Source organism: Zeus faber (assembly GCF_960531495.2).
Source record: "Zeus faber genome assembly, chromosome: 1".
In the NCBI taxonomy this organism is placed as follows: domain Eukaryota; kingdom Metazoa; phylum Chordata; class Actinopteri; order Zeiformes; family Zeidae; genus Zeus; species Zeus faber.
The window spans coordinates 54,439,011-54,466,474 of record NC_137193.1 but is presented as its reverse complement, the minus strand read 5'-3'; the positions used below and the strand labels follow the sequence as shown (position 1 = coordinate 54,466,474).

The following is a 27,464-nucleotide window of genomic DNA, read 5'->3' as shown; positions in this document are numbered from 1 at the left end:
ATCCACTTCTTCTGGCCGAGTCCAACAGCCACGGGTGGACGATCCACGGCCACATGCTTTGCACGGATTCACGGTTTTGTTTTGTTTTGTTTTGTTTTGTTTGTTGTTTCCCTTGCGTGAAAGCGCGCGACACATCCACGGCGCGCTCCACTTGTTGTCTTTGCGGGGAACAAAGTGCACAGAGGTCCAGTAGTGGAGTTAAAGAGGAAAAGGAGGCAGGGAAGCTGCTCCCCATGCACGATGCTCTGCTTGACGCTGTCACGTCTGCTGGAGCCCACGTGACGCGACACGCTGCTTATCGATTCTCCTGATTGACGATTTGCACGATCCATATCATCATCATCATCATCATCAGCAGCAGCAGCATCATCATCATTATTATTGTTATTATTATTATTTGTATCATTATTATTATTATTATTATAATTGGTCTCCTCTGTAGAGAACACTCGCTGCACGGTGGTTTGGACTCGATGAGCTGGGTTGAGTTTTTCTATTACATTTTATTTATTTGCTTATGTGTTTGTTTATTTATTTGTGTGTATATATATATATCAATCTATTTGATGATTTATGGATTGATTTATTTGATTATTTATTTGTTGGTTTATTTATGTTTCATTGGGAAGACGAGTCATTTTCCTCCTTTGATTTACAAGCGCCTTTCAAGAAACCTTAAGGGCACTTTAGAACGAACGAATATAAACAAATGGAAAAAAAAAACGAAATCAATAAAATCGCGCGTACGGTGAAGACGCATCACATGGGCTTTCAGGGGTGGGCATTGGAAAATATTTTGACGATCCATTGGTGCATCTTAAAAGTTTTAAATCAAAAGACCTCCCGACATTTAACTGCAATATCTGTTCAGTTCACTCAATTAGCTGCAGCAGTGCATCATGAGAGCTGCTGAATCACTAATGTGCTTTTTCTGCTGATTCCCGATGGTTTTATGGTTTAACTTCCAGGCTTAGTAGTTATGATTCCAGGAATGCATGACCCCATCAGTGTGCAATTAGGGTTTATTACATGCATCCATTGAGTCCTATTCAACTTTTTTTCCCCTCCACCTTTTTCATCACAAATAGAACTTGTTTCATACATCATTGGCCGAAAGTAATGTCATCAAGAAAACCATATCACAGAGTGATTATGAATTATGTGGGAAAAGGAAGCCATCACTTGCACCCTAGCACCAACGCCTGGCAAGCAGAGGAACACTGAAGCTTGTCAATCTAAGGTTTCCCTGAACTCAAACATGAGAAAAATCAAAATCACTGGAGAGAGATGTAAGGATAAAATATGACAGCGATATTCAGAAAAGGCTATTGTGGAGGGAAACTTATAATCGCTTACCTTGTGTCATAAATTGCATACAGCTTTTTGTTTCCGTCAACAGCATTCCTGTAAAAACAAAACAATAGCAAAACGTCATCCGTGTCCATCCAGAACTTGATTAACAATGTAAATGACTTCATTTTATGAACAATATTCATGCGTTGACTCTATTATCTTCAAGACCTCAACTAAACTGCAATGAATCCAGCTGTACGCCTATCTACTGCGTTATTCATACTAGTTGCACACATATAGATAATAACAGGATGTCATTATTGTAACAAAAATGACATGTTACACAATATTACAATTTTGTTCTTTTTCCCTGAATCATCCCGCCGGGCCAAATCTTTGACACCCCTGATTTATATCAAACTTAATGGTACATCTGTGTGAAACATACAATCTACTCGACTGGATAAACCACAAAGGCCCACTGCCATGTAATAATTGATCATGGTCCAGTTTATGTTTTGGGGTTCAGTCTTGGGCATGACAGAATTCCATTTGATGTAAACATAAATAAAAATAGGTTATAATGGTTTGGGACAAACAAGCCTCTGCAACTTAAAGTTGAGATCCATAAGATTGTCTGTGTCGTATAGTATTCCATGCAAAACCGTTTTATTCTCCGACATCCGAGTTGACCCCCATCTTCGCCCTAAGAAGTTCACTTTCTTTTCCCGAAAGTTTGCCTTCTACCGATGGATTGATTCTCCTGTTTTGCTCTGTTTCGTTCTCTCTCTTGGCCACTTGAGGTGACGTGGATCTTTTTTCATCCCAAGGTGCTGTGCTTTGTGCTGACCGTTCATCTATATAGACAGTTTACTGACCAGTGACCACAACTGTCTACACTGCTTTCTCAAATTCACTGCGGCTGCCTTTCTCTGCATTCTTGTCCAGAAAGGCGGACCCCGCCACCGAATGGTTATTTATGGGGGGGGGGGGGGGGTTAAAAAACAAAGGAATCACAGATTACCCCTTTAATATTCGCATTTCATCACACTGACCACCACTGCTGTATAAAGTGTACTATTGTCCCATCGTTCTTTTTCCTTCTACAGTCCCCACCTTACTCACCACCACCCGCACACGCTCACAAAACGCACACGCGTCTCCCATCCCTCCTGCACACACTCCACCATCCGCCGCCAGGAGAGTGAGAGGCTGCGGAGTCAGAGCGAGGATCGTCGCGATTGGAAACCGTCTTTTACACGGTTCATTTAAATAATCGCTCACGCTTTACTTTTTTGCTCCTCCGGGATTTTTTGTTTTTCAATTTTTAATTGTAATTCTCCAACGATGGCGCGCACGCGGAGGTGACGCGACGACCCCACAAACTCTGCCGCCGCCTCCTTCCGTTCTTCCTTCCTTCCATCCATCCTTCCATACATTTTTTTTTTTTTTGAGGCAGTGTGGGCTGCTGAGGGGAAGTTGTGATCTGCGCACTAGTGAGATCCTGCAACTGCAACTGCAAAGCCTCCTGAACGTTCCGGGTGCGAGCAGCGGGGTGCAGCGGGTCCGCAACTCAACGGCGGACGGAGCCCCGCCGCCCGGGACGCACCGCGCTCTGCAGGACCCGCAGCCGACGGGGATGCGCGCCCCGCAGCGACCGAAGGTATCGACGCCCCTCTCTCTGTTTTTCCACGGCGAGTCGTGCGCGCTGCTCTGGGTCGTGGACGCGGACGTGCACCGCAGGGACCGCTGTGCGCGGAAAAGCCGCGTTGCAGAGATCACATTGCGGGATTCGCGCTTTGTTCGCGCATTTGAAAGGTTTGCCAGTTCCACATGCGTGCACGTGGAACGGTTGATTAGTGTAAAGTAAGAAGGGGAAGGTTTTTGTTTTTTTTTTAATTTATTTTATTTTTTTAACTAATAAGTCATCAACTTATGGAGGAGATGATGAGACCGGTGCAGGAGGAGGCAGGACGAAGCTTCCAACCAACACGGAGGGCACAGTGCTTCGGACTCTTCAACTCAATAGCGGTCTATGTTACCCACGAAAATGTGTCCAAAATCTATAAAAGTAGAGCACATGACAATTGACAGATCAGCAGTTTTATTTAGTTGTATCCCGGAGAGGATGCAGGGCTCTGCGGGTGTTTGGCAACTATGTCCAGTGGTCCAGATTTCTGTCGGACTATAAAAAATATCCTGAGCTGTTTTGTGTACCAGGAGTAGCTATTTTATTTTGATGTTGTGGGTTTCCTAGATGACACATTTGTGTACGTTTTAAATTGTTTTATTCATTCACATATGGATGAGTTATCATTTTGTCATTCAGATGGTGGCAGCTACTGAATTTGAATTCCAGGATAACCAACCAATTCCACAAACTGAATTTGCATCATCAACATTAGTTCCGCTTTTATTGTATTGTACAGGCGGTCTAGACATCCCAAATGCATGCAGAACATATGATTGGGCTTACGGTCGTTTGGAATATTTAACAGTCTAAGTGTTGGGAGTCTTGTTTTACAGGAATGGACAATGGAATGTGCTCGGGCCCTGCAATGAGGAGCCTGTGGGTGTGTGTCTGGCTTGTGAGCATCACCTGCCGTCTGAGGTGAGGAACTATGGCGAGGAACGGAAAAACTCATCTTCTGGGAATCAGTTTTAGTTACTTGTTGCTTTGTATGCATTTTTTCTATTTGAGCAAGCATTTGAAAACAATAACATTTTTTTTTTTTTGCTTATAGCCTTTGCCAGGTTGCTACAGGAACTCCGAAAGAGGCAGAACTAAATGACAACATCACCATATTCACGCGGATCCTCGACGGGCTGCTGGATGGGTACGACAACAGACTGCGCCCGGGACTGGGAGGTAGGTCCACACAGAGAAGACGCCTTTAAATTAAATATTTAGTTATGAAGTTCTGATAGATGAGTGTAGTGGAAAATGGTTTTGGGTAAACACACATACACGTACGGTATATATAAGGGAGGCAATTCCCTCCACTGCAGTCGGTCATCTGATCAATGCAGACAAAGGGAACATGGTTAGATTCATAAAGCAGACCAAAATATTTGACAGAGACACGATAAGACCTGTGAACCCATGGCACCGCACCGCACGCACACACACACAGTTCCATCCCCCTGCTGCGTGACCTTGCGGAAACAATTGCTCCTTTCATAAATAAACGCAGGACATGTGTTGTTGTGGAGAGGGAGCGTTTTTTTCCGGTCTCCGCAGAAGAGTCGGTGCTGTGATTCAAAGACTATAATTCTGCTCTTTGTCTATGTGGAAGAGAAACAAGGAGTTGTGATCACACCTGTCAGTGTTCCTGAAGTATTTCATGGGCGATGCTTGATTTTGTAGCACAGACCGGGTGGTTTTTGGTTCAGGAACGTGGGCCAGGTGGACAGTTCAGCATTGCTTTTGGAGTATATACCACACAGAAATGCTGGAAGCAGACAGCAAAACAGTGGTCTTCTTTTACGTGTGTGACACCATGTTACATACACTGAAATAACGACTTGGCCTTTTATAACTTGTTTCATGAAGAAAAGAAAAACAGTAATGAGCGCTCTGAGAGATGACAGCTGGCCCACACACCAACAGAGCTTTTGTCTGGTTGACCTCCTCTTTATGACGAGACTTTCCTGGATCACCTTCACAGTCGCCCCCCCCCCCCCCCCCCCCCCCCCGGCCCTCTCCTTCTGATGCCACCCCTATTAAGGACATCCCTAAACGTATCTCGGTGTATCACTGTACGGGCGACTGTACAGAGTGATAAAAGGTACTTTCGTATTCCATTTAGTATTCCACTCCGCCAGTGACAGGCCTGTGCTGATAAGATGATTAAATGTTGTCGATACAGGATGCGAGGCGGTTCAGACTCCGGGGCTCTGATGCTGCTGGCTCCAGACCAGGAAGTTGCTCTTAAATGCTGCATTCGAAAGTGCGTCATTCTAACCATTAAATGAGCAAGTATGCGTTTCTATTCGATATTTATAGGTATACGACGCAGCAACGTCGGTTCCTACTGTTTCTGAACCTTGATTGATTATTCCCAGTTTTAAATTGTGATTTGTTTGAATGGCTGCTCCAGCTTTTGCTGGAAAAAAGTCCCCAACTGAATGGGGATATTTGGGGGCGACTTTTACTCAGTCTGTTCATGACAGTTTAAAGCTTAAATTCACATTATGATGGTTGATAGCTGTAATAAAATGAGGATAATTAATAATATAAATCAAACTAAAAATGCTTTAAATGCTTTAGAAGAGTGAAATGCTTTTACAACATTCCATTTTCTTTTTGGATTATTTCCATTGTATTCATTGAGCAGTGTTACCTTGACAATATATAGAACAACTTATAGAACTCTTTAGATGTTTTTTTTTAATCTGGAGCAAGAGAACACTACATGTGCCGGTTTAAAGAGCTACTTCCGGTATAGTAAATCAATGAGCGGAACGACCGTTTCCATCTAATATTCCTGAATGGCAATTTGGCTGCCGCGCTCAAGATGCCTGCCAAGCACTCTGCCTCTAACATTGTCATGGAGATGGACACTTGAAAAAAACGAAAAGAAAATTATAAGGGGGAAAGTGGCACTCATCTTTATCATTCCAACTTTCAGAGTTTTGTCAATTGTCGATCGATTTGTAATCCTCATGTCAATGAAGGCTCTGGGCGCCGTCACAGCTCAACCATGATGTTACCAGCATAGTCTACTTCAATGTACCGATCTTAATAGACTCTTCATTAAGAGCGAACCGGATGTGACTGTAATCTTTGGCGAGCTGCATTATTTTGGGCTGTTTGGCAGTAAGCATGGGGAAGGTCTCTCATAACGGACAACGTCATTCTACCTCTTCTTCACAGAGAAGGTGACAGAGATCAAGACCAACATCTTCGTGACGAGCTTCGGTCCCGTCTCCGACACCGAGATGGTAAGAACTTCTTGAGTTTCGGTCACTTTTCCTTCACGTTTCCTCTACCTTGAAGGCTAGAACGCGTATTTAGGATCGAAAAAAAGACTCTGATACGGCCACAAAAAGCTGAATACCTCTGGGTTATTTACTTATTCCGTTAACACGTCGGCCTCCGCCCTTTTTACCAGGAATACACCATCGACGTGTTCTTCCGTCAGAGCTGGAAGGACGAGCGCCTGTGCTTCAAGGGGCCGATGGAGATGCTGCCGCTGAACAACCTGCTGGCCAGCAACATCTGGACCCCGGACACCTTCTTCCTCAACGGGAAGAAGTCCATCGCGCACAACATGACCACGCCCAACAAGCTGCTGCGGCTCAAGGACGATGGGACTCTGCTGTACACCATGAGGTCAGCGCTCTCTCCTCCTCCTCCTGTTAAAATGCACCTCGTCGCCTCGGTTCCGTCCCGTGCGGCATTTGAATTTTGTGTACTGTGCTGTGAAGTCCAAGTTACCGAAAGCCAGCAAACACAATATTTAATTTCAAACATGCACTATGTTCCTCATGAGTTCAGATCAAATTGGACCGGTAAAGTATTATGTCTTTCTCCTCAACCCAGTCCTCTGATGCAGGGAAATGCAGTAATAATGACCTTTTCACACACACACGCATGCACGCACGCACACACACACACACACACACACACACAACTCAGCCCAAAAAACGTCGAACCTTTGTGAACAGGCGCAGGAGTTTCCTGTGGAATAAGTTTCTCTGATTCTCTTGATTTTTCCCAAAATCGTATCCACAATATTTGGATGGGAAGCACAGAAAAGAGTAAAAAAAAAACACAGTACATTCTGCGTCTCGCTGCTTCTCGCTGTGGCGTCACATTCCGTTGTAAACCAGCAAGATTCTAAACTCTATGGTAAAAATGTCTGGAAATTGGACCTTTTTCTGGGACAAGGAAACTTCTGTTGGGGTAGAATCGTGCAGGACCGCTTTGTAAGTAAAATCCTGCGTAAAAAAGTATCAAGTGTGTGTGTATTACTAACAGTCGACCGCTGTGTGAACAGGGAATAACCCTCGCCTCCTCCCAGGATGTGCCAATGTGTCTTTTCCACTTAGTTGAGGGATAGCTAGCGTGTCTCTTACCTGGTGATCCCCCATGGATCCTCCTACTTTCCGCTCACCTCCTTGCCAGAGAGCACACTTTCTGTGAGTGAGAACTGTACTGCATGTGGTCAATTGCTTTAGTGAGATTGTACGAGAACGCTGGATGAAAAAAGGTTGGGGCGTGATCTCATTTACATCCTGTTCCATCAGCTTAACCGGACACTAAACTCTAAATCAAATATTGAAAAGGAAGCGAATGGAAATGGACGTTGATGCCCCAGCGGAAAGAAAAAACATCTTATCGATCCGCTGGATGCAGAAGTCGAGGTTCTCTCCCGTCGCGGACCATTAGGACGCTCCCACCGCGAACTCTTAATGCATTTCTCTGCTGAGAACACGGTTATTAGAGAGGCATTTTATGCATGCGTTCCTTCTCTGCCGGGCTTGTTCAAATAATAAGAACAGTGGCCTGCCTACTGTAGCGTGAAATACCTCTCAGAAGGAAGGGCGGGGCTTTGATCCCAGCGTTTCGCAGCGTCGGCCTCTCGCCGCACCAACGCGCAATGGAAGTCACTTTCTTACAAAAGAAACATGCACACGTTCTGCCTTCAGCACATACTGTACCACATGTGTGCCACGTGAATCAGGAAGCAACTTTGATGAGGATTAAAGCCATGACTCGTAGCGGAGGTCTCTGATCTCTGCCGTCAGCAATATTTTGTTTCAATTCTATGATTTTTGCCGCTGGCCTCTGTGATACGGATAAAGTCCATCTGCTTTTGTGATGATTTGTTAAGTTGCTGCTGTACAGTGGTCCAGGGATCTTCTAGGGAGGATGGTAGAGGGAGGTTGTTCCTCCTCTGCAGAATATCAAAGCTACCGTCCCAATTGACACACTGATTGTCTCAGGAAGGTTTCCTCGTTCTGAAACTTGCTACGGACGCACTTCTTATGAAGTATCTGCTCTCAGACAAAAACTGACAAGGCGCAGAGAGCCAATGCGGTTCTTAAAAAGGTTGTACAGCTTAAAGTATAGTTACATCTGAGCTCTGCTTTATAGTCGTATTAAGGTTATTTATGAGGGAAATACCATACGACGTGGTAGAGCCAGGTGTGGCCCATAGAGGGCAGTGTGTTGTACACCATGTGAACCATCTGAACTCTGCTTGTGCTGCCATCATGTGTATGTATGTTAACTTCCTTTTCAGTTCTCCTGCTGCTCAAAGTGTTTAAAAAATAAACAAATATATATATATATATATACTTTTTTAAAATGTATTTTATTTTTTTCCATCTATTTGTACAGAGAAATAAGATTCAGAAAATAATGAAGCAAAAGACATCCGGGTGGAAAGGAATAATGTGATATTCTGATAATAACACTTTTTTTTACTTCAGTATCAAAAAGAAAAGTAAATCCATGTAAACTAGAAAGAGCATCGTTTTTTTTAAAACCAAAAGTCTCAGACAGCTAACACGGACTGCCGCCAGATTTAAAGTACTTTTGACTTTTGATATTTGACTTTTATTGTTTTTTTTTGTTGTTTTTTTTCACAAATATCTGTACGGTAACAAAGTATTTCTATGTTGTCACTTCACACCCCTGTATGTGTGTGTGAGTGTACAGTGTGGGTGTGTATATGACCGTTTGTATATGTATGTGACAAATAATCGCCCAAAGTGCGTGTGCGTGTGCGTGTGTGTGTGTGTGTGTTTTGTCTTCCAAGGCAAATTGTGCTGTGCTGTGATTTGGATACTAGGGGGCAGCCTTGTTCCACTTCTGAATCAACCCTATTGCGAGCAGCGTGGTTTCATTTCTATAAAGGTGTTAGTCTGGATCATCCTGAACAACATTATCTGTTTGAAAACATACTAAAAACTCCACAATGACACAGGTTGGAATCAATTGTTACTGGACAAGATAATTACTGACGATGCAGTTCGATGATCGGTGCGGATAATGATTGAGAATACAGTATATGAATTTTTTTTTCAGATTAACAATTTCGGCGGAGTGCCCCATGCAGCTTGAAGATTTCCCAATGGATGCCCACGCTTGCCCGCTCAAGTTTGGCAGCTGTGAGTAAATACAGAATTTTTTAATAATTGATTTGACACCCCAGACTTCTAAAGGGATGAAAAAAAACGTGATCACATCATTAAGTTAACAGAGACCCTGGAGCTCACAGAGGGAGCTTGGCACTTGTCATACAAGGAAAAGGTTTTTCCTTGTGCCCCCGGTACATTTGACAGGCCGTCCCTCAGGTACAAAGCTGTCGTCGTGGCAACATGGGGGATGACCATGTTGACACAGACGCACCGCCCATGATTATGTCATTCATCAGCCTGTCGAGGCTGCTACCGCACCGTGTCCTTCGCTGCTGCTTTGGGGAGCGATTTGAAGCACACTTAGATAGATACACACTTTGGATATCTGTGTCCCACACACACACACAGACACACAGGCTAGTGGTAAAAGATTCCGCTCTTTTTTGAGATTCCTCACTCAGTACAAAGATTGGATAAAAGTTCATACTCTTCTTTTGGGTGGTTCAGTTGGTGTAACGCACGGTGAGCGAGAGTCAGAAGACTTGCTTTGGCTCCGGGTGGTGAACAGGATTATCGCAAGAATCATTTCATTCATTCGGGGCCAAGGAATGCAAATGGAGGATCCCAGAACATCTTCAGGCCTAATTCTCTCAAAATGATTTTGTTTTGGCAGAGTGTGAGTCACAAAAATAATTTCCTTCTACATATATTGTTTATTTGATCGAATGCAAATTGTAATTCGGTAATGATTGATGTGAATTATGCCAAATGCCTTGGCTGTTTTTTATTGAATTATTTGAGTAATTATTTTCAGTTTCTCACTAAAGGAGCTCATTGGGCACGTAGTGAGGCTGCTCAAGGCTCTTTTAATTCACAAATCAAGATGGAGTCTTGGTGAATGTGTGTGTGCTTGGCTGCAGCTGCAGAATCAAGTGTGACTCCAGACTCCCATATAAGTCATGATGATAATAATAATAATAATAATAGTAATAGTATTATAATAATAATAGTAATAATAATATTAATAATAATAATAATAATAATAATAATAATAATAATAGTAATAGTAATAGTAATAGTAATAGTAATAATAATAATAATAATAATTATAATAATTATAATAATTATAATAATAAGTCAATAACTTGTTTGGTACGATGTAAACACACGTCTCCATTGAGCTCCTTATAATCCACATGTATGTCACATGCACCCTCACCAGTAGTTTGTGGTCAAATTGAGCAAAGCCAGTGAGGTAGCTGACGTGTCCCTGACGCACAGATCCACCCGGGGACTTCCTGTCGTGCAAGTTTGAGATTAGGACGCGAGGGCTTTCCTTCAAACTGGCACAGCGAGGGTTATCTCGGGCTTTTCTTGGGGTTGAGACACATGACCGCCTGGCTCAGTATCACCGCACAGAGCCACTGCCACGCCTCTTTTCAATTCCTCAGCCCCCTGCGGAGGGGTGGAATGGGGATAATCAGGGAGCTTAGGACCCGAATTAAGGATACATTAGCTCATGTGCTTCATGCCAATCTACGAGCCGACCACATTGGAGGCCTCGGCCTGATTATGAGGAACTGTAATGTACTTTTTGCAAAAAAATATAACAACACAGCAGCGATCAGTTCTCAGGATATTACAGCAAAGATATATACCTCTATATAGGTACCTATATAAACCTTGTGGAAAGGAAGCCATGCTGCTGTCTGCAGCCGCTGCTTGACCATGCCCCTTGGTCCACCACATACCTATACCTACCTATACTTTGTGTTATTTTATATTTAGTATCAAATATAACTTTACATTTTTGTCATCTGACATGAACTGTCTGTATGTACTAAAGTGTATATGTTATAATAGAGTATTTAACAATATGCGATTCAAAACATCATAGTAACCGATTTGGAAATGTAGGTAATGTCTTGCCGGTGCTGCCATTTTTGGAGTTATGAAGTTATTCTGACTCTTTGTTTGGAAGAGACGACCGGTGAGATTGGATTTGTTTTTACTTCTAGTCGTCATGTTATAAACTTGTGATTACGATGCCAAGATGATTTCCCCAGCACTATAACACTGTAGCCAACCTGCCCTAATAATCACCCCTTAATAGACTTTGTCCCATTTAGTAAGGTGTTGTGCTTTTGCGGGTCTAAATTTAGGCTTTCTGCCGTTGATAGCGTGCCTTCAAAGCCAATTTGGCTCGGAAATAATGTCTATTATTAGCTTATAGGCTTAAATGACTGCGGGGGGCCAGACTACATTTGAAGGTGTTTGCCTAATAACCATTTAAATAAATAATTGTGACGTTGAATATAAAGCTTGTGTGTGTGTGGCACCGTGTGGCTAAGCAGCAACAAGTCACAGCGGTGATGTGCGGTATATCCTGGGATCTACGGCTCCATTAACCCGGGCTAATCCTCTGACCTAATGGACAGCACTCGCCCCCGAGCTCAAGGCTTTCAAAGCTAGACTCGTGCTGCACGCTGCGTTAATCACTTCTCTGCTTTTCCTGTCTCACCATGCCTTCCTTTCAACTTCAAACTGTTATCTCCTGTACCGTGTTGTGTCTTTCAGTGGTAAAGGGAGGAAACTGATTTGATGACAAATTCATAATAAAGCTCACAAGATATATTCCCCAGGATTCATTATTTTATTTGAATTGATATGCCAGTCATAATAAATGAATGAATGAATGAATAAATGATTGAATAAATCAATGAAAGAATGAATAAATGATTGAATGAATGAATGAATGAATGACAAAATATATACAATTAAGATGCCTTATAAGAATTATATGAATAAATAAATGAACAAACAAACTAATTAACAAATTAATTAAGTAATGACTTAATAAATGTAAAACAAGAATGAATGAACACTTTTTTTTTAATGACCATAATAAATAATAAATAAATAAAAATTACATGTAACACCAGAATTAAGTAATTCTTTAACATTTCTATATTATATTAAAAAAAAAGGTTGAACCTGTCCGAACACACACAATATCCATAGTTGGTTGATTCAATGCAGTGTCCTATATATATACTGTATGGGAGCGATACATTTTAGGATAGATATTTTTTTACCACTCTTTACCTCGTGTTTTGTTCAGCTTAGCTTTTTCTCCCGAGCTTCCCCTGATTGAATCTCTCTAAGTATCCCAGCCTATGATTTCCATCTCAGTCCCTTTCTTTCCCCCTCCTCTCATTTCTTTTTGCAATTATTTTACTCCAATACAAGCCTGCTTCACATTTTTAGAACTCTGCAGCGTAAGCCTCGCTTGGCTCTTACGAGAAGATGATTGTGAAAAGACAAGAAAAGAAAATAGATATTGCATGCTGGCTGTATTCTAGGGCTGAATGTCCTTATTATATCCATATTGCAATATGAGACTGAATATAGTCTTGGATTTTGGTAATATCATGATATTGTGAAATAGTTAAATGTTGTCTTTGAGGCTGCGTTACAGTGAATTAATGGAACGTTATGAACTTCATAGACTGTTGTAACTATTCTAATCAATGCCTCTACCTGCTTGGTCATAATATTTACATTTCTATTGACTGTACCTCAAATGTTTCTTGTGTGTGAATAACTTATGAATGCACCAAGAGCCATCCCCAAAATATTGTCAAGTTAGAGATAAGGTTAAGGTATTCGTCAAAAATGATCACAAAAATATCACAAAAATGATTGTGATACTTGAGTTTGTCATCGCCCAGCCCTACTTTAAGTATACTGTGTGTGTGTGTGTGTGTGTGTGTGTGTGTGTGTGTGTGTGTGTGTGTGTCCTACTCTGCTGCTTGTCAGACTTTGGTATTGTTTTGTGCGTGTGTGCTGGCTTTTATTTTTCAGTGTAGTCCATTCAAATTTTAATATTATGAAATATTACAAATTCGTTAACACAATATCTTTTGGACCTTAATTGGGTTCAGTTCCTTTCATAGTTCTTTATAACGTTCAATATCATACATTTTAATTTGGTCCATTTGAATAATCTGGATGGGAAAGTAAGAAAACAAAATAAGAGTCTTATTTCCGTGCAGTTATGCTGAGTAAACGTAAAACTTTCTACTTGAGGCAAAGATGGGTCATTATATAGATATGCAATTATTTATAAAGCAGCTTTTGTTCTCTCTTTGCATTTTAAGCTGAGCTAGAACTCATGCGATATATAACTCACTATCCTCACCAATCGGTTCCAGGCAGTTTTAACTATTCATTGAGATTTATTCAGAGATCGCCTATGGGGGTTTATTGGCGGAAATGTAAAAAAGAAAAATGATGGGGGCTTAAAAAGTTATATCTCAGAACTCAGTGTGTCAGCAAGTATCTGAGTGCCCACTATGGTTTATGTCCATAAACCAATTTGAATTACCCTCTTTACGTCCCGGGGGTGAGACATTCTGAATCCCACAGTACACCTCCCTGCGCTGAAAGGCTGACTCCACGAGCTAATGTAAAGCACGGAAGCCACTTTGAATCGCTGCTCCACTTTTAAGAGCAACATTCACTCATGTTCAAGATGCGTGAAGTACATAAAGGCATTAGAAGAGCCATCTCTCTAAATATCAATGATTATTAATCATAACTGAGAGCTTATATCCAATATGGAACACAGCTCTGTGAAAGTGTGATTGATACTAATTCAGTCTGAATCTAGATCTCTGTTTGGACCTTATTTAAACAGCAGTGGAATTTTGAGAATTCAAAAGGAGGAATTCTAGTGTTCATACACGTTGTGTTTTAAGAGAAGCAGTGTGGGCGTTATAATAATAATGGAGGCTATATTCAATAAAAGCAAAACAGCATCAATTCCCCTGCTGTATTGTTGAAAGAGAGAGAGATATGGAGAGAAAAACTCACTCACTCACTGACTCACTGACTCACTCAATCACTCACTCACTCACTCACTCGCAAAGCCTTGGGTGGGAACCAGGTTTTGGAATTACTCACACGCACTCGCACACTCACACACAACCTATCAATGGAATTAACACGGTGGAAGTAAAATGCCCCCAAATCTGACCTTCACAATTGCAGAACATCATTGCTGATGACTTTCGTGTTAATGTCAGTGTTAGTGTTCTCACACCAGAAAATCAGTGTGACCTTGTGGTGCGGGGGATGGTATGAGCAGCCACACCTGTCCTGGGTCTAGGTAATCAGAGTACAGCATACCTGTTGCTCGTTGGTTGGTCTAATATGCAACAGGTTAAACCCCCATCCCCACACACACTCAGGCAAGGAGCCCTTGTCATGACACATCTCCATCTGCTCCTGGGCTTGTTCCACCTAGCCTACTCTCTCCAATAAACTGGTGTATCTGAAACCCCCTTGCCTGTGTCTCTGTGCCGAAGGGCCCTGAATACGCCACTTTGGTGGCGTGTGGCAGGCAAAACTGCCACAGACCTATTATCTGTACAACCCAAATTTCAGACCAAATCACAACACTCTGTGTTGAGGACAAATAAGTGACACATACACTGTATGCAATACAATGCATTAAGAGATTGAGATTGAATTGAAGTAAAACATTTCCAAGGAAGGAAATGGAACTTTTCTGAGTCCTTGTTGACCTCTATGGACCTTTCACCTATTTGGTGGAAAAAAAGATGGGTATGTGCATCAGTAGTCTCCTGTCCCAACTAACATTTGGGTAAATAGTGAACTTTATTATATTAATATATATATATATATATATTATTATTATATTAAGTATCTTTTAAGGCAATGTCAATGATGTGTCTTTGTGTTGCACTTTATCAGTGAGAATCTTGACTGATAACTGATGGCTTAAAGAAAAAAAAAAATATTTACAATTTAACCGAGTTTGTATAATGTTGAAATGAAACAGTAGCTCAGTGAGGGAGGCACAACCAAAGACATTTTTCTGTGGAAACTGATGGAAATCAACATCTGACGATCAGTCATGCACCAGTACAACATATTTCAAACTAAAGACATCTTCAAATCCTCCATCCGAGTCCTTACAGGTCTGCCGAATGTGCCGGAATGATTTGCTTCCATCTCACATCTATGTTCTTCAAAACATCTAAACTAGAAGATCGTACTCAAGAACAAGACCTGAGATCCAAGACCTGAGATCCCAGACCAAGTCCCAGACCAAGACCAAGTCCCCAGTCCCAAGTACCGAATCCAAGACCAAGACCTGAGATCCAAGACAAAAGACCCAAGAACCAAGTGCCAAGACCTATCGTTGTAACAGCTTCTTCATTGATGGTTTTCTTACCATCTTGCTGTTTTTGACAAAGCCATATTTAAGTAGAAATGAATTTCCTCAATATTATACTTTTTACTCCAACCCTAAATTATACTACTGCTAGAATACTATTCATTAAATATTACCTTCAGAATTTATGTTGTGACATGTGCTATTTTGTCAGTTTGTTATGTAAATTGAGAAATTTATCATATTTTACTTTTTTCACTAACTTGATTTGATTAGTATTTAATTAAAGTTTGATAGCATGCGTTTTGCAAAATGAAGTTGATTGCGCCTCATTTTGCTATTTTCGTACAGAACAATATAAGCATGCTTATTCTTTATAAATATGTCATAATTTGGTCTGTTGGGAGTTAAAATCAAAGAGTTGTTTGCCGTATTACTCTACTGTCGACTCTGTGTTGCAGGTCTAAGAGCCTGCACCTACACCTTTCCAAAATCCAATTACAGCAACTTTCAACAGCCCACCCGGTTACACACAACCATCCAGCTTTAAGGTTGTAATTTCAAAACGGTGTTACATGCAATCTATAATACTTTTTATCTGGACTAATATAAGGAAGAGGTGTTGAGTTACTAAGAGATTTTTTTTTTTGACGTTAACTTTGAAAAAGGAGACTGAACTTCACAGCGGGTTTCATGTGGAACAAACTGAAACAGACTAAACAATGAAGTTAAGAAACAACCTTTTAACGTGAAGCAATTACCGTAAGACTGGCTTTAGAAATGTCAGCAAAACGTAACAATGAAGCCCTAAAGGGAGGCACAGGAACTACGACTACATTGTCCAATGTGTCCCTGACCTCAAACTGAACCCTGCAGGTGCCCTTAAATGGATGAAAGGTTTTAAAATGACTTTTAAATTAAAGTTCAATTATGTCAAGTTAAAAGCTCATATGCAAGGAAATTACCAATACAATACAAATGAACAACTTGCTTTGCAAGCATTGCGTTGTTCATTTCATATAATTATATAGGAAAACTGCAGAAGATACGAAATAACTTTAATCTTCTCTAATCTTTTAATATTTTTCAGTATTTGAAAATGTACTAAACTACAACTAGAAGTAATTGCCAAATACTGTATTGTAGGTAAAAGCATTGGTGAAATAAATCACTCAAGTAGTCGTGGTAGTACTATAGTTTACTTCTTATATGCCTGTCTATATATATATGTATACAATGTCTTTCATAGTCTCTAAATTAAACACTGTAGTCAAAATATAAATATGCATTGGCTGAATGATCAACACACAATATTCTCATTACTAATCTGTTAGTGAAAAAAGTAGTATGTATTTCAGTTTCCAACTTTGCAATCTACCAAGCCAGTGCAGAGCTATCTAGATATGATGTCCTTTGACCTCTTTTCATAGTTAACAATTTTATTTATATATTTTTTACATAAAGAGTACTCTTTATTGCAGGGACACAGGAAGTGTGTAACTGTGTACGTGTGTGTGTGTGTGTGTGTCTCTGTGTGTGTGTGTTTGTGTGTTTGTGCGTGTGGGTGTGTGCGCGTGTGCACACGCGTTTGTGTGTGTATGCGAGCGTGTGTAGGTATGTGTGTGTGTGCATGACAACTTGACAACTTGTGGCTTGAGACTAGATGTACCATCAATAGAACATCATTAAATAATGTAATATTATCTTCAGGATATACAGCAAATCAGGATATTATGTCCTGAAAGCAGCACGAGGCACTGAAAGTGGAAGCAGAAAATAAATATTCTTCAAATGCGGAGCCCGGTGCATCACTGTTGGATTAGCTAGCCTAAACATTTTAATCCGATAGTACATCTTAATCCTTAAAATATTAGAGCTATTATGGGTTATTATACTAATGTAGTATACTACAACCCCCTTTCTTGTATTTTGAGTTATGTTTTGAAACATCCTTGGAAAATCCTAATATTAACATGTCTCAGAGAACGTTTTGTGAAATCCATCCTTTGCAAGATAAAAAACAAACTTGTTCAGTGTTGGGGGAAATTCGGCCAAAACATTGAAAAATAAAACAAACCTATTCAGATTTTGCAGAGGTAATTGGCCAATAATCTGAATGTATTTTGTCATTGCTACGCCATTTGTAAGGCCACTAAAGTAACTAAAATGGAAAGATGAAGCCTGGGAAAAAGGGAGCCGCGGTTTGCGAAGGCCCGTCCAAGGCTCTGCAGTCCCACGAAGACTGGACGGAGACAATGCAGGGTGTCTCTGAGCTGATAATCCAACAGACGGGGTTAGCTGGGTCAGGCCAAATTGCTGTGAAGTCATCTAGTGCTGCAGTTGTAGGATTAATGCAAATGCTGCTAGATTGGATGCTTCGCCGAAGTGACACACACACACACACAAGCACACACACACACACACACACACACACACACACACACACACACACACACACACACACACACACACACACACACACACACACACAAACAGGGGAAGCAGAGTATGAGCGTGTGCATCAATCAATGTGGAGTGGGACTAAAAATCCACATTCAGGTTAATTTATGTATGTTCAAAGCACTACAATAAGAACCACATGATTCTGACTCTGGATGCAGTGTTTCAGGTTGGGAGTTCAAGATGTTTATATATATCCCAAATACTGTAGATAAAAAAAGACTAGGATAAAAGTCTAACAAATGTTATTGTATAATATCCAAAATAGAGTAGGGATGGATTTGTGGTTTGGCAAGTGGCAGGTTTATGGAAAATTCCAGGTTCTTTTCCCTGCGTTGTTAATAAATCAACATCAATTTTTCACTTTCTGAGAGCGCTTTACCCAAAAACCTCTTGTTGGTTTCTGGCGTCCAAACACTTCAACTTGGGTGTGATTTTTGGATTTGGATTTTTGAAAGCCGTCAGATTGTTTTAGCTCTTTACCATTTTGGCGATTTGGAATAAATATTGGACTCGTTCCCCTTGGGCCGTCCTACGATGACCGTCGTGTGCCTGATTCTCAGGGAAGCCTGAAGCTTCACGATGATAAAAATCTGCACTTTTTCCAGTTGCGGGTCCGGCACCGGCCGCTCCGGTCACATTAAATCTGCCCTGTCCATTGACACATTTATAAACCCTTCTTAAGGAATTGTTTTTTTTCCCCTAACCTTTGAGAGCGTTTGACTTGACCCTTGACCAGGGCGTGTATGGAAACACAGGGTTCAGTCTGGGCTGGGTTGGACTGTTTCTCTGACAGGTTATCGGGTGGATGACGTATTTCCCCGCCGCATGTGATTGTATGGTATCGTACAGTAGGATTGTACTGAGGTACATGCTTTGAAGATGAATCACAGAACAATGGGGAATTGGGGAAAGATGGAGTTTGGCATTTTGTTAGTTCAAGCCTCCATCTGATTGTGTGTGTGTGTGTGTGTGTGTGTGTGTGTGTGTGTGTGTGTGTGTGTGTGTGTGTGTGTGTGTGTGTGTGTGTGTGTGTGTGTGTGTGTGTGTGTGTGTGTGTGTGTGGCCGAGTGATTTTACCACATTCCTCCTTGCATGCTTTCATTTCATCTCTCTCTCTTTCTCTCTCTCTCTCTCTCTGTCTCGCACTGTCCCCCACTCTCTTTGCCCTTACAGTAAATCCGCTGGCTCCATTGGGATTAATGAAGTTGAATTGAATTTAGTAATCGCACTTCACTTCCGGCTGCACTTCCGGGTGGACAAATCATATCAAATTGGGGAGAGCGCAGCGCTGATCTGAAGCAGAGTATTTTTCATTGTACTCTTTGTTTTGTTTTTTATTGGTTTTTTTTCTGCAGATGCTTATCCGGTATCAGAGGTGGTGTACACATGGACTCAGGGAGCAGGCAAGTCGGTGGTGGTGGCGGAGGAGGGGTCGAGGCTGAACCAATATCACCTGATCGGTCAAACCGCCGGGACGGAAGACATCTACACCAGCCGAGGTAGAGCGTTTTATGGAGAGTGTTAGCACCAAATTGTCCGACCTCGTAATTGAACCGCTGGTGTATGAAGGAAATGTTTTCAAATCAAGCTGGATAGAGACAATCGGCAGGATTTGAGAACGCCCTCCCACACATAGCCAGCTGTCTCTAGGGTTGCACTAGAGAGAGAGAGAGAGAGAGGGTGGGTGGGGGATCACTTATCCCCGGTCTGAGCCATTGGGTCTGTAGGGTTAATCCGTACGCAGGTCCATCGGTTGTGCTTTTACCGAGTGACGTCACGGCACGGGGATTGGCCGCCGCACTGGAGACACGGGAGTCGCGCGGCATCTGCTTAATTCTGTTATGTAAAGAGGTATGATAATACACTTTTGATGCCGGTCGGTGGAGAAGTTATTAATGCGCGTGTGAGGAGTTTGTGTAATCCCAATGTAAACGGAGAAGGCTCCTTTAACCAATATCTCTATCCGTACGGAGAGTGTTTAAAGGTGCAGACTCAAATGTGTATCATCATCAGTATATCATACTGTGCATGACTCAATCATGGACAGTATACAATTGAGTGTAAACATTCAATCATCAATCACGATCGCTGTGACATAGAGTGTACAGCGATGAATACAATGGTGCCTTTCAAGTACAACTTAAATCTGCCAAGATGTTTGGATCTCTGAAACACAATTGGTGGACAATCTTTGTGTGCAACATGTTGGTCTGGGCGGCCAACCCCCATCCCCACGCCGGCCCCACACCCAAACTCCACCTTCTTTACAGCGCTCAGCCTGACTTATGAGGGAAGCCGGCAAAGAGCTATACCTCAATTAGCATAGGTAATCTGAGGTGCAAACCTGCTTTATCCGGCCAAGAATAGCCGGCCTCTTACCTGAAGGGTTAATCTGAGGAGAAGACAAATATAGACAGGGCATTAGAACTGAAACTACCGACCGCGGAAATGTTAGGACTCCCAAATCAAAACAGCAAAGTTGTCTCTGATAAAACACTTTGCAGAGGGATATGAATATCCTTTCAGTGCTGACATGTATGAACACCACCCCATCCTAAACGACAACACTCCTCTAGACCACATGTGGATTGTAGGCGGCGTAGGTCCCGCTCTTATTACTCACCAGTTGACCAGCATAGCGGCGTTGTTCTCCGCTATGAACGGCAGCTCTCCGTAGACACTCCAAAACCCCAGAAATAAAATCCACCAGAACCGCATGGTCACGCCTTTCAGATGTTCACGCATATCCGAGCAGAGAGCGCAGTCAGTTCTGGGTGGTGTCTCCCCAGTCGTCCCACTGCAGAGCAGGGCCTCCGGCCACCGGTCATTTGAGCGTCGGTAGGAGAGGAGCCCTTCTTTCCATGGAGGACACGTTGCTCGTCTCCTGGGGACTGGGACCAAAACCGGTCCAAAACTTCAGGTCCCCGCCACCTCGGTCACCTGAGGGTGAGCAGTGCCAAACTGGGTCTCTCCAATCAAGTGTGGCCCGGCCTGACGGGACGGAATGGAACAGTTTGTTGCTGTGAGAGAGAGAGAGAGAGAGAGAGAGAGAGAGAGAGAGAGAGAGAGGAGAGAGAGGGAGAGAGGGAGAGAGAGGGAGAGAGAGAGACAGAGGGAGAGGAGAGAGAAAAGAGAGAGAGAGAGAGAGAGAGAGAGAAAGAGTCCTGCAGGATGCAGATTGTGACAAGGGATTAGTGAGACACAAAAATCCGATTTTGCCAGGAGAAAGCAGCAGTCATCTGTGGATTTTCTATAGTTTATCAGACTCCAAGGTTCGACAGGATTTAAAAAAAAAAAAGAAGAAAAAAAAAAAAAAAGCCTCAAATGCAATCTTAAGCTGGTTAACAGGATATGATGATGTTCCCACATTTCCTTTTCAATAATTTATCTCAAGCTCTCACAATTTAATACATGCAGATCCCATGACGTCTACATTTTATGCCAGTCTTTATTCCTCAATATAATCAAGTTATAATTTTACTTTAGGAGGATATCTTTTTTTTTTTTTTTTTTTGCTATCACTACACTAATGTCATTATAATCTCAAAAAGATGTATGTATATTATTAATGATAATATATATTAATATATTATTATTATTATTATTATTATTATTATTATTATTATTATTATTATTAGTAGTAGTAGTAGTAGTAGTAGTAGTAGTAGTAGTATTAATAATAATAATAATAATAATAATAATAATAATAATAATAATAATAATAATAGTAATAATAATAATAACAATAATAACAATAATAATAACAATAACAATAATCAGGGAAGCCTTTATAGTCTTATTGTAGCTATCTTGTAACAGCTGTAAAGGTACATGAATGAACCCATAAGATACAGTATAAATCCTTCTTGAACTGAAAACAATCTTGAGATTTACAAAGGAAGAATTCAGAACCCATTAAGTAGAGCGCAATGCTCACATCAGTCATGGAAATCACTGATTTTTAAAAATTCATCATCACATTCATATGAAAATCAACAGTTTCAATTTCACACAAACTAAAAATTTGCGGACAACACCACCCTCATTAGGCTCATCTCTGGTGGGAGCTTGACCATCTGGTGACCTGGTGCAGCCAGAACAACCTGGAGCTCAACGCAGTGGAGCCAGTGGAAATGGTTGTGGACTTCAGGAAGAACGCCGCCCCACACTACCCCATCACCCTGTGACTCCCCAGTCGACACCGTGGAGTCCTGCCGCTTTCTGGGAACCATCGTCTTCCAGGACCTCAAGTGGGAGCTAAACATCAGCTCCATCATCAAGAAAGTCCAGCAGAGGACGTACTTCCTGCGGCAGCTGAGGAAGTTCAACCTGCCAGACACTATGATGGTGCACTTCTACACCTCCACCATCCATTCTCACCTCCTCCATCGCCATCTGGTACGCTGCTGCAACCACCGAGGACAAGGGCAGACTGCAGCGTGTCATTGGCTCCGCTGAGAAGGTGATTGGCCGCAATGTGCCATCTCTCCAGGACCTGTACGTCTCAAGGAACCTGAGGCATGCAGGTAAGATGGCGGCTGACCCCTCCCACCCCGGACACAAACTGTTTGAAACACTTCCCTCTGGCAGGAGGCTGTGGTCCAACAAGGCCAAAACCTCTCGCCCCAAGAACAGTTTCTCCCCGTCGGCAGCTGGCATCACCAAGGCCCAGGACCCCGACTCAGACGGACCCTCACCCCTCCCCCCATAGACACCACACGGACCCTTCATGCAGTGTGTTTCTCTATATTCTTTGGAAGGTTTTCTTTTGGTCTGGCCTCCTCCGGAGCCCATAGGTTCGCCCCGGCTGAGGTCACGGATGAGTGCGGAGAAAAATTATACAAAGTACGACTTCTTAACGCTTGAAGACAATTTTAATAACAGCAGGGTACATCGGAGAGAAGTGTGAAAGGTTTGTGGCATTAGCAGACATATGTACTGTATATGCTGAGCATAAAGGAGGCGTGCTTATACAGTACATAGAAAGAGTCTGAGTCACATGTCTTGTTCCACAATAATTAGCAGTTTATAGTCCGAGCACTTTCAGGCGTGTTCACAGTCCGCAATCTTAACGTGCGGGTGGAAGATGACTATCACATATGAGACAGGTACGTCTGCCAGTTGTTTTCCACTCCCATGACTGTCCCCTTTGTAATAGATAATCAGTATATGAAAGTAAATAGTCAATATCTAGGAGTAGAGTGGGAAGGGGTTAACTGGATGTCTCCATCAACTTAAGCCCCTGGCTTACTGTAGCACATACTAGTGTGTACAAACACCATATTGTCTTAATCTCTCACAGGGTGGAAAATAACAAGATCATTAACCCAAAGGATGGCGCGACCCTCCTCTTACCCTCCTCTTACCCTCCTCTTACCCTCCTCTTACCCTCCTCTTACCCTCCTCTTACCCTCCGCATAGAGGGAATCTTTTCCCGTCCTGTGCTGGGTCACCTTGTGACCATAGCTTATATGAGAAAAAATGTGATTCATTGGTTATATAAGTGAGAGTTCATATGAAAAAGTAATTGAAAGAGTTCATGAAAAGATCAATTAAGGATATCTTCTTACTCAGGTCAATACACTGTGATGATGGCTCACTTCTACCTGAAGAGGAAGATCGGCTACTTTGTCATCCAGACCTACATGCCGTGCTTCATGACCGTCATCCTGTCGCAGGTTTCCTTTTGGCTCAACAGGGAGTCGGTGCCGGCCAGGACCGTCTTCGGTGAGTTTGGATTAAACAGCCGACGCCCAACGTGAACAAATTCATGAATGCAGTACCATTAACGAACTTTCGACAATTTGACAATTTGACAATTTGAATTCTCTCCTCTTGTGCTCCAGTCCGTGTACTTCTTGATCCATTTAACCTTGAGTAATCAACAAAAAAACAAAAACAATATTTTTCATTAAAATGAAAATGAGAATCCGCCACTGAAGACTAATCCCTCTTGATTACACTGATGTGTTCACGCCAAGCGCCACAACCTGCTGCTGCAACGTCTCCGCTCACAGACGCTCTAGAAGGTCTTAGCTTCCTCTCTGCTCATGCTCCTTTTCCGAACCTCCAGGTGTGACCACGGTACTTACCATGACCACCCTCAGCATCAGCGCCCGGAACTCCTTGCCGAAGGTTGCTTACGCCACAGCCATGGACTGGTTCATAGCAGTCTGCTACGCCTTTGTGTTCTCTGCCCTCATCGAGTTCGCCACCGTCAACTATTTCACCAAGAGGAGCTGGGCTTGGGACGGAAAGAAGGCCATGGAAGCCCAACAGCCCAAGGTGCGTTTGTGTGTGCGTGTGTGTGTGTGTGTGTGTGTGTACAAAGGCCTAAATCTAATTGCAGCCCAATATTGTAAGATTGCGCACTATTTTCATTGTATAACATTCAATTTGGTGTGTAGCATTTGGAAAGATTGCTCCTTGACCGCAGAATAATAACGCTGATGCAAGTAATTCGCAACCCCCCCACCCCCCCAAAAGCAACGTTTGACTCCGAGGCTCCGAGTCGCATAAAGTGAGAGATGAATCGCACGTTCTGTATTTCCTAAAAAACAGCCATATTGGTGCAGCGAAATTGCAACATCATGGCTCAGAGCCAGTTGGTTATTGACTGCAAACATCGATCGACTGCCTTAGTGTGCAAACTCAACAACTTCTATATGTCTGTGTGTGTGTGTGTGTGTGTGTGTGTGTGTGTGTGTGTGTGCGCGCATTTGTGGTTGCATTCCCTTATCTTTTCTGAAGGCCTTGCTGCCTTTCAAATGTAAGGCCGTGTGTGAAAGATTATGTCAAAGGATCCAGCTGAGCGTTTAAACATGTCCTCCAAGTAATATATCAAATGTCCAGAACTTCCTCCATCGTCACCTCCAAATATAGAAAAGCATTTGCCTAGAAGGTATATTTTAATTTTATTTGACATTATAATCCCGGTTTAATCAGCTTCAGGTTGAGACTATTCTTGGACGGAACACGAAAATAAACACTAGAAACCCAAAGTACCCGTGTGTTGGAGGGAAAACCATTGTTTACTACAACAGCATCTACGTCGTGTCATTATTTTAGAACCACATTTTACAATAATTGTAAATACTCCTCAATCGATCCATGTGACCACAGATTTGCTTCTTTGGGGATCACAGGCAATCGATACGGCTGAATCGAAGAATTGCGTTCACTCACGCATGCATTTGTTGACAGAAAAAAGACCCGTTGACGCTGTCCAAGAAGCCCAACAACGCCTGCTTGGCCGGGATGAACTACACCACCAACCTGACCAAGGACGCCTCCATCTCCACCATCTCCAACAGCACGGCGGTGCAGGTCAAGCCATCCGAAACCAAGGCCCCCGACCCCAAAAAGACGTACAACAGCGTGAGCAAAATCGACAAGATGTCCAGGATTGTGTTCCCGGTGCTGTTTGGGACCTTCAACCTGGTGTACTGGGCAACGTACCTCAACAGGGAACCGGTGATCAAAGGAGCCGTGTAACTTTTTACCCCCCTCGCCTGGTCCAGGATTTGATGGGACTGGAACGCTATCCGAGACAATGCCGAGCACTTCAATCCTCCTTTGTTTCACCGATGAGTCACGGGAGTTTTTCCCTTTAATTTGTACTTCATTGCATGTCCAAAGCAGTATCGTCACGTTTGTCTTTTCTATACAAATGATAATCTATTCACCAGTGGTTTTATTCATCTCCATATACTGACTCCAGTCACTGATACATTTCTGACATGCAACGTTTTGCATTTGGCATTTCTATTTTTTCCCCTCGAGTCCATGTAGTGTAAAAAGAAGACGTGAAACTCAGCCAAATGCTATGCAAACTCACTTTTAATTGTGTTATTACTAAAGAAAAAACAAAACAAAACATGCTTTATCTGTTGGGAGTCTTGCTTTGGAATAACGACAGCCCAGACGACCAAATATAAATATTTATAGGCCTGTATATGACTTGTGACTTGGCCCCCCCAGCACATGGAACCTCGCTTCCGCATTAGGAGCAGAACAGCTGTGCTAAGTGTGTTGCCTTCAGACAGAAACGGCGCATTATGAACGCACCGACACCTCCCGCATCCACCTCGTCCAAATATTATTTCATCTGTTCGTACAGGTGTGAAGAGGTGCCGACCTTTAGTCCCGGGGATAAAGGCAGCATCTGGTTTAGGGACATGGAAAACCCTCGTTATGTGTTTATGGTTGCCGTTTTAGGAAGGTGTGTATTTAATGCCCCCGCTTCTAGAAAAAGCTCTATTAATCTGGTGAACTTAGCTTCTATGTTACGCAGCAACACAATGTACTTTACTCTAGTCTAGCGCTTCAAAAAAGCACAACAGCTCAAAAATACTGTATATGATGCTTTTTACACAATTTTTGCATTTTGTTTCTATGAGCTTTGATGATACTTGCGAATATTCTTGATGAACCTTTTTTTTTTTTTTTCATTCCTAAAATGGAATAATCTTATTTTTGCCACAGTATAGGCTGACTAGTTGCCGTAGTGAGACCAAGTACAGTTAGATGAACGCTTTTGTTGTTTTCTTTCCTTTTTGTTTTGTTTCAGATCAGGACACAGATTGACTGGGTTGTTGTTGAATTTTGACAATTATCCATTTGATAATTTAACAAATCATATCACCTGTTGTTATTTGTCTAACCTTTCTGTATAAGATCCAATAATGTAATTTTTCAAAAAGTGTGCCATAAATAGCCAAGTACAATTAAATTAAATGACCTCATGAATAAGTACAGCTTTTTTACCTCGCATCGATTGGATTCCTAATCATTTCTACGTTACAGTGCAGCTTGGTGTCTGCAGAAACAGTTATACTTAGACTCTGTCGCTCAAAGTGACTGTACGCCTGTTTGGTCTGAATGGCATGTCACTTTCAGACAAGGTAATGGACCTGAATTGTATTTCATTATTACATTGAAATGAATCTTGTGTACAGCCAGTCTTTAATGCAAATTAAGCAATAAATAAATGCTGATATGAATAATAAGTAACACCTTTGCGGAGACATAGTTGTTTTAATTTCATCTTTTCATCCGGGTGCTAAATTGAGCTTTCTCCAGCTCTTTATTTATTTATTAATTATTATTTTATTTAATTATTATTTAGTTATTATTATAACTACATATTGAGCTTTTAGAAATTGTTGTTTTCTTTTAGTCATTTTATTTTTAAATGGTGGGCCATTTGTTAGACCAACAGTTGACCACAGCTCCATAGGAATGCTTATATTATTTATTATAATTGGAAAAAAGGTCAAATCCTCTGGAGCATTACTGTAGGATAACGCTTTTCTATGTGCACATTCTGCAATTTTGTTTTATAAAGCTGCACAGACACCTTCCACCTTTACTTTAGATAGATAGATAGATAGATAGATAGATAGATAGATAGATA

The 27,464-nt window shown here is 41.9% G+C and overlaps 2 protein-coding genes across 2 annotated transcripts in view; one reads left to right on the top strand and one right to left on the bottom strand.

Moving 5' to 3' along the window:
- The window catches only part of gabrb3 (gamma-aminobutyric acid type A receptor subunit beta3), a gene marked incomplete at both ends in the record, with an annotated part of 40,498 nt that extends 19,731 nt beyond the window's left edge, over positions 1–20,767 (bottom strand). Inside the window, 2 exons of the mRNA XM_079999929.1 lie at positions 1,357–1,404; positions 20,673–20,767. Of these exons, the coding sequence (XP_079856055.1) occupies positions 1,357–1,404; positions 20,673–20,767 (143 nt within the window). The remainder of the gene's footprint in view (positions 1–1,356; positions 1,405–20,672) is intronic.
- On the top strand, positions 2,831–26,803 carry gabra5 (gamma-aminobutyric acid type A receptor subunit alpha5). Its single transcript, XM_079999940.1, has 10 exons — positions 2,831–2,956; positions 3,820–3,904; positions 4,038–4,162; positions 6,170–6,237; positions 6,408–6,628; positions 9,332–9,414; positions 19,405–19,548; positions 23,624–23,776; positions 24,123–24,334; positions 25,253–26,803. Exons 2-10 carry the CDS (start codon positions 3,822–3,824, stop codon positions 25,541–25,543), a joined length of 1,380 nt encoding a protein of 459 aa, XP_079856066.1. The 5' UTR covers positions 2,831–2,956; positions 3,820–3,821; the 3' UTR covers positions 25,544–26,803.
- The last annotated feature ends 661 nt before the right edge of the window (positions 26,804–27,464 follow it).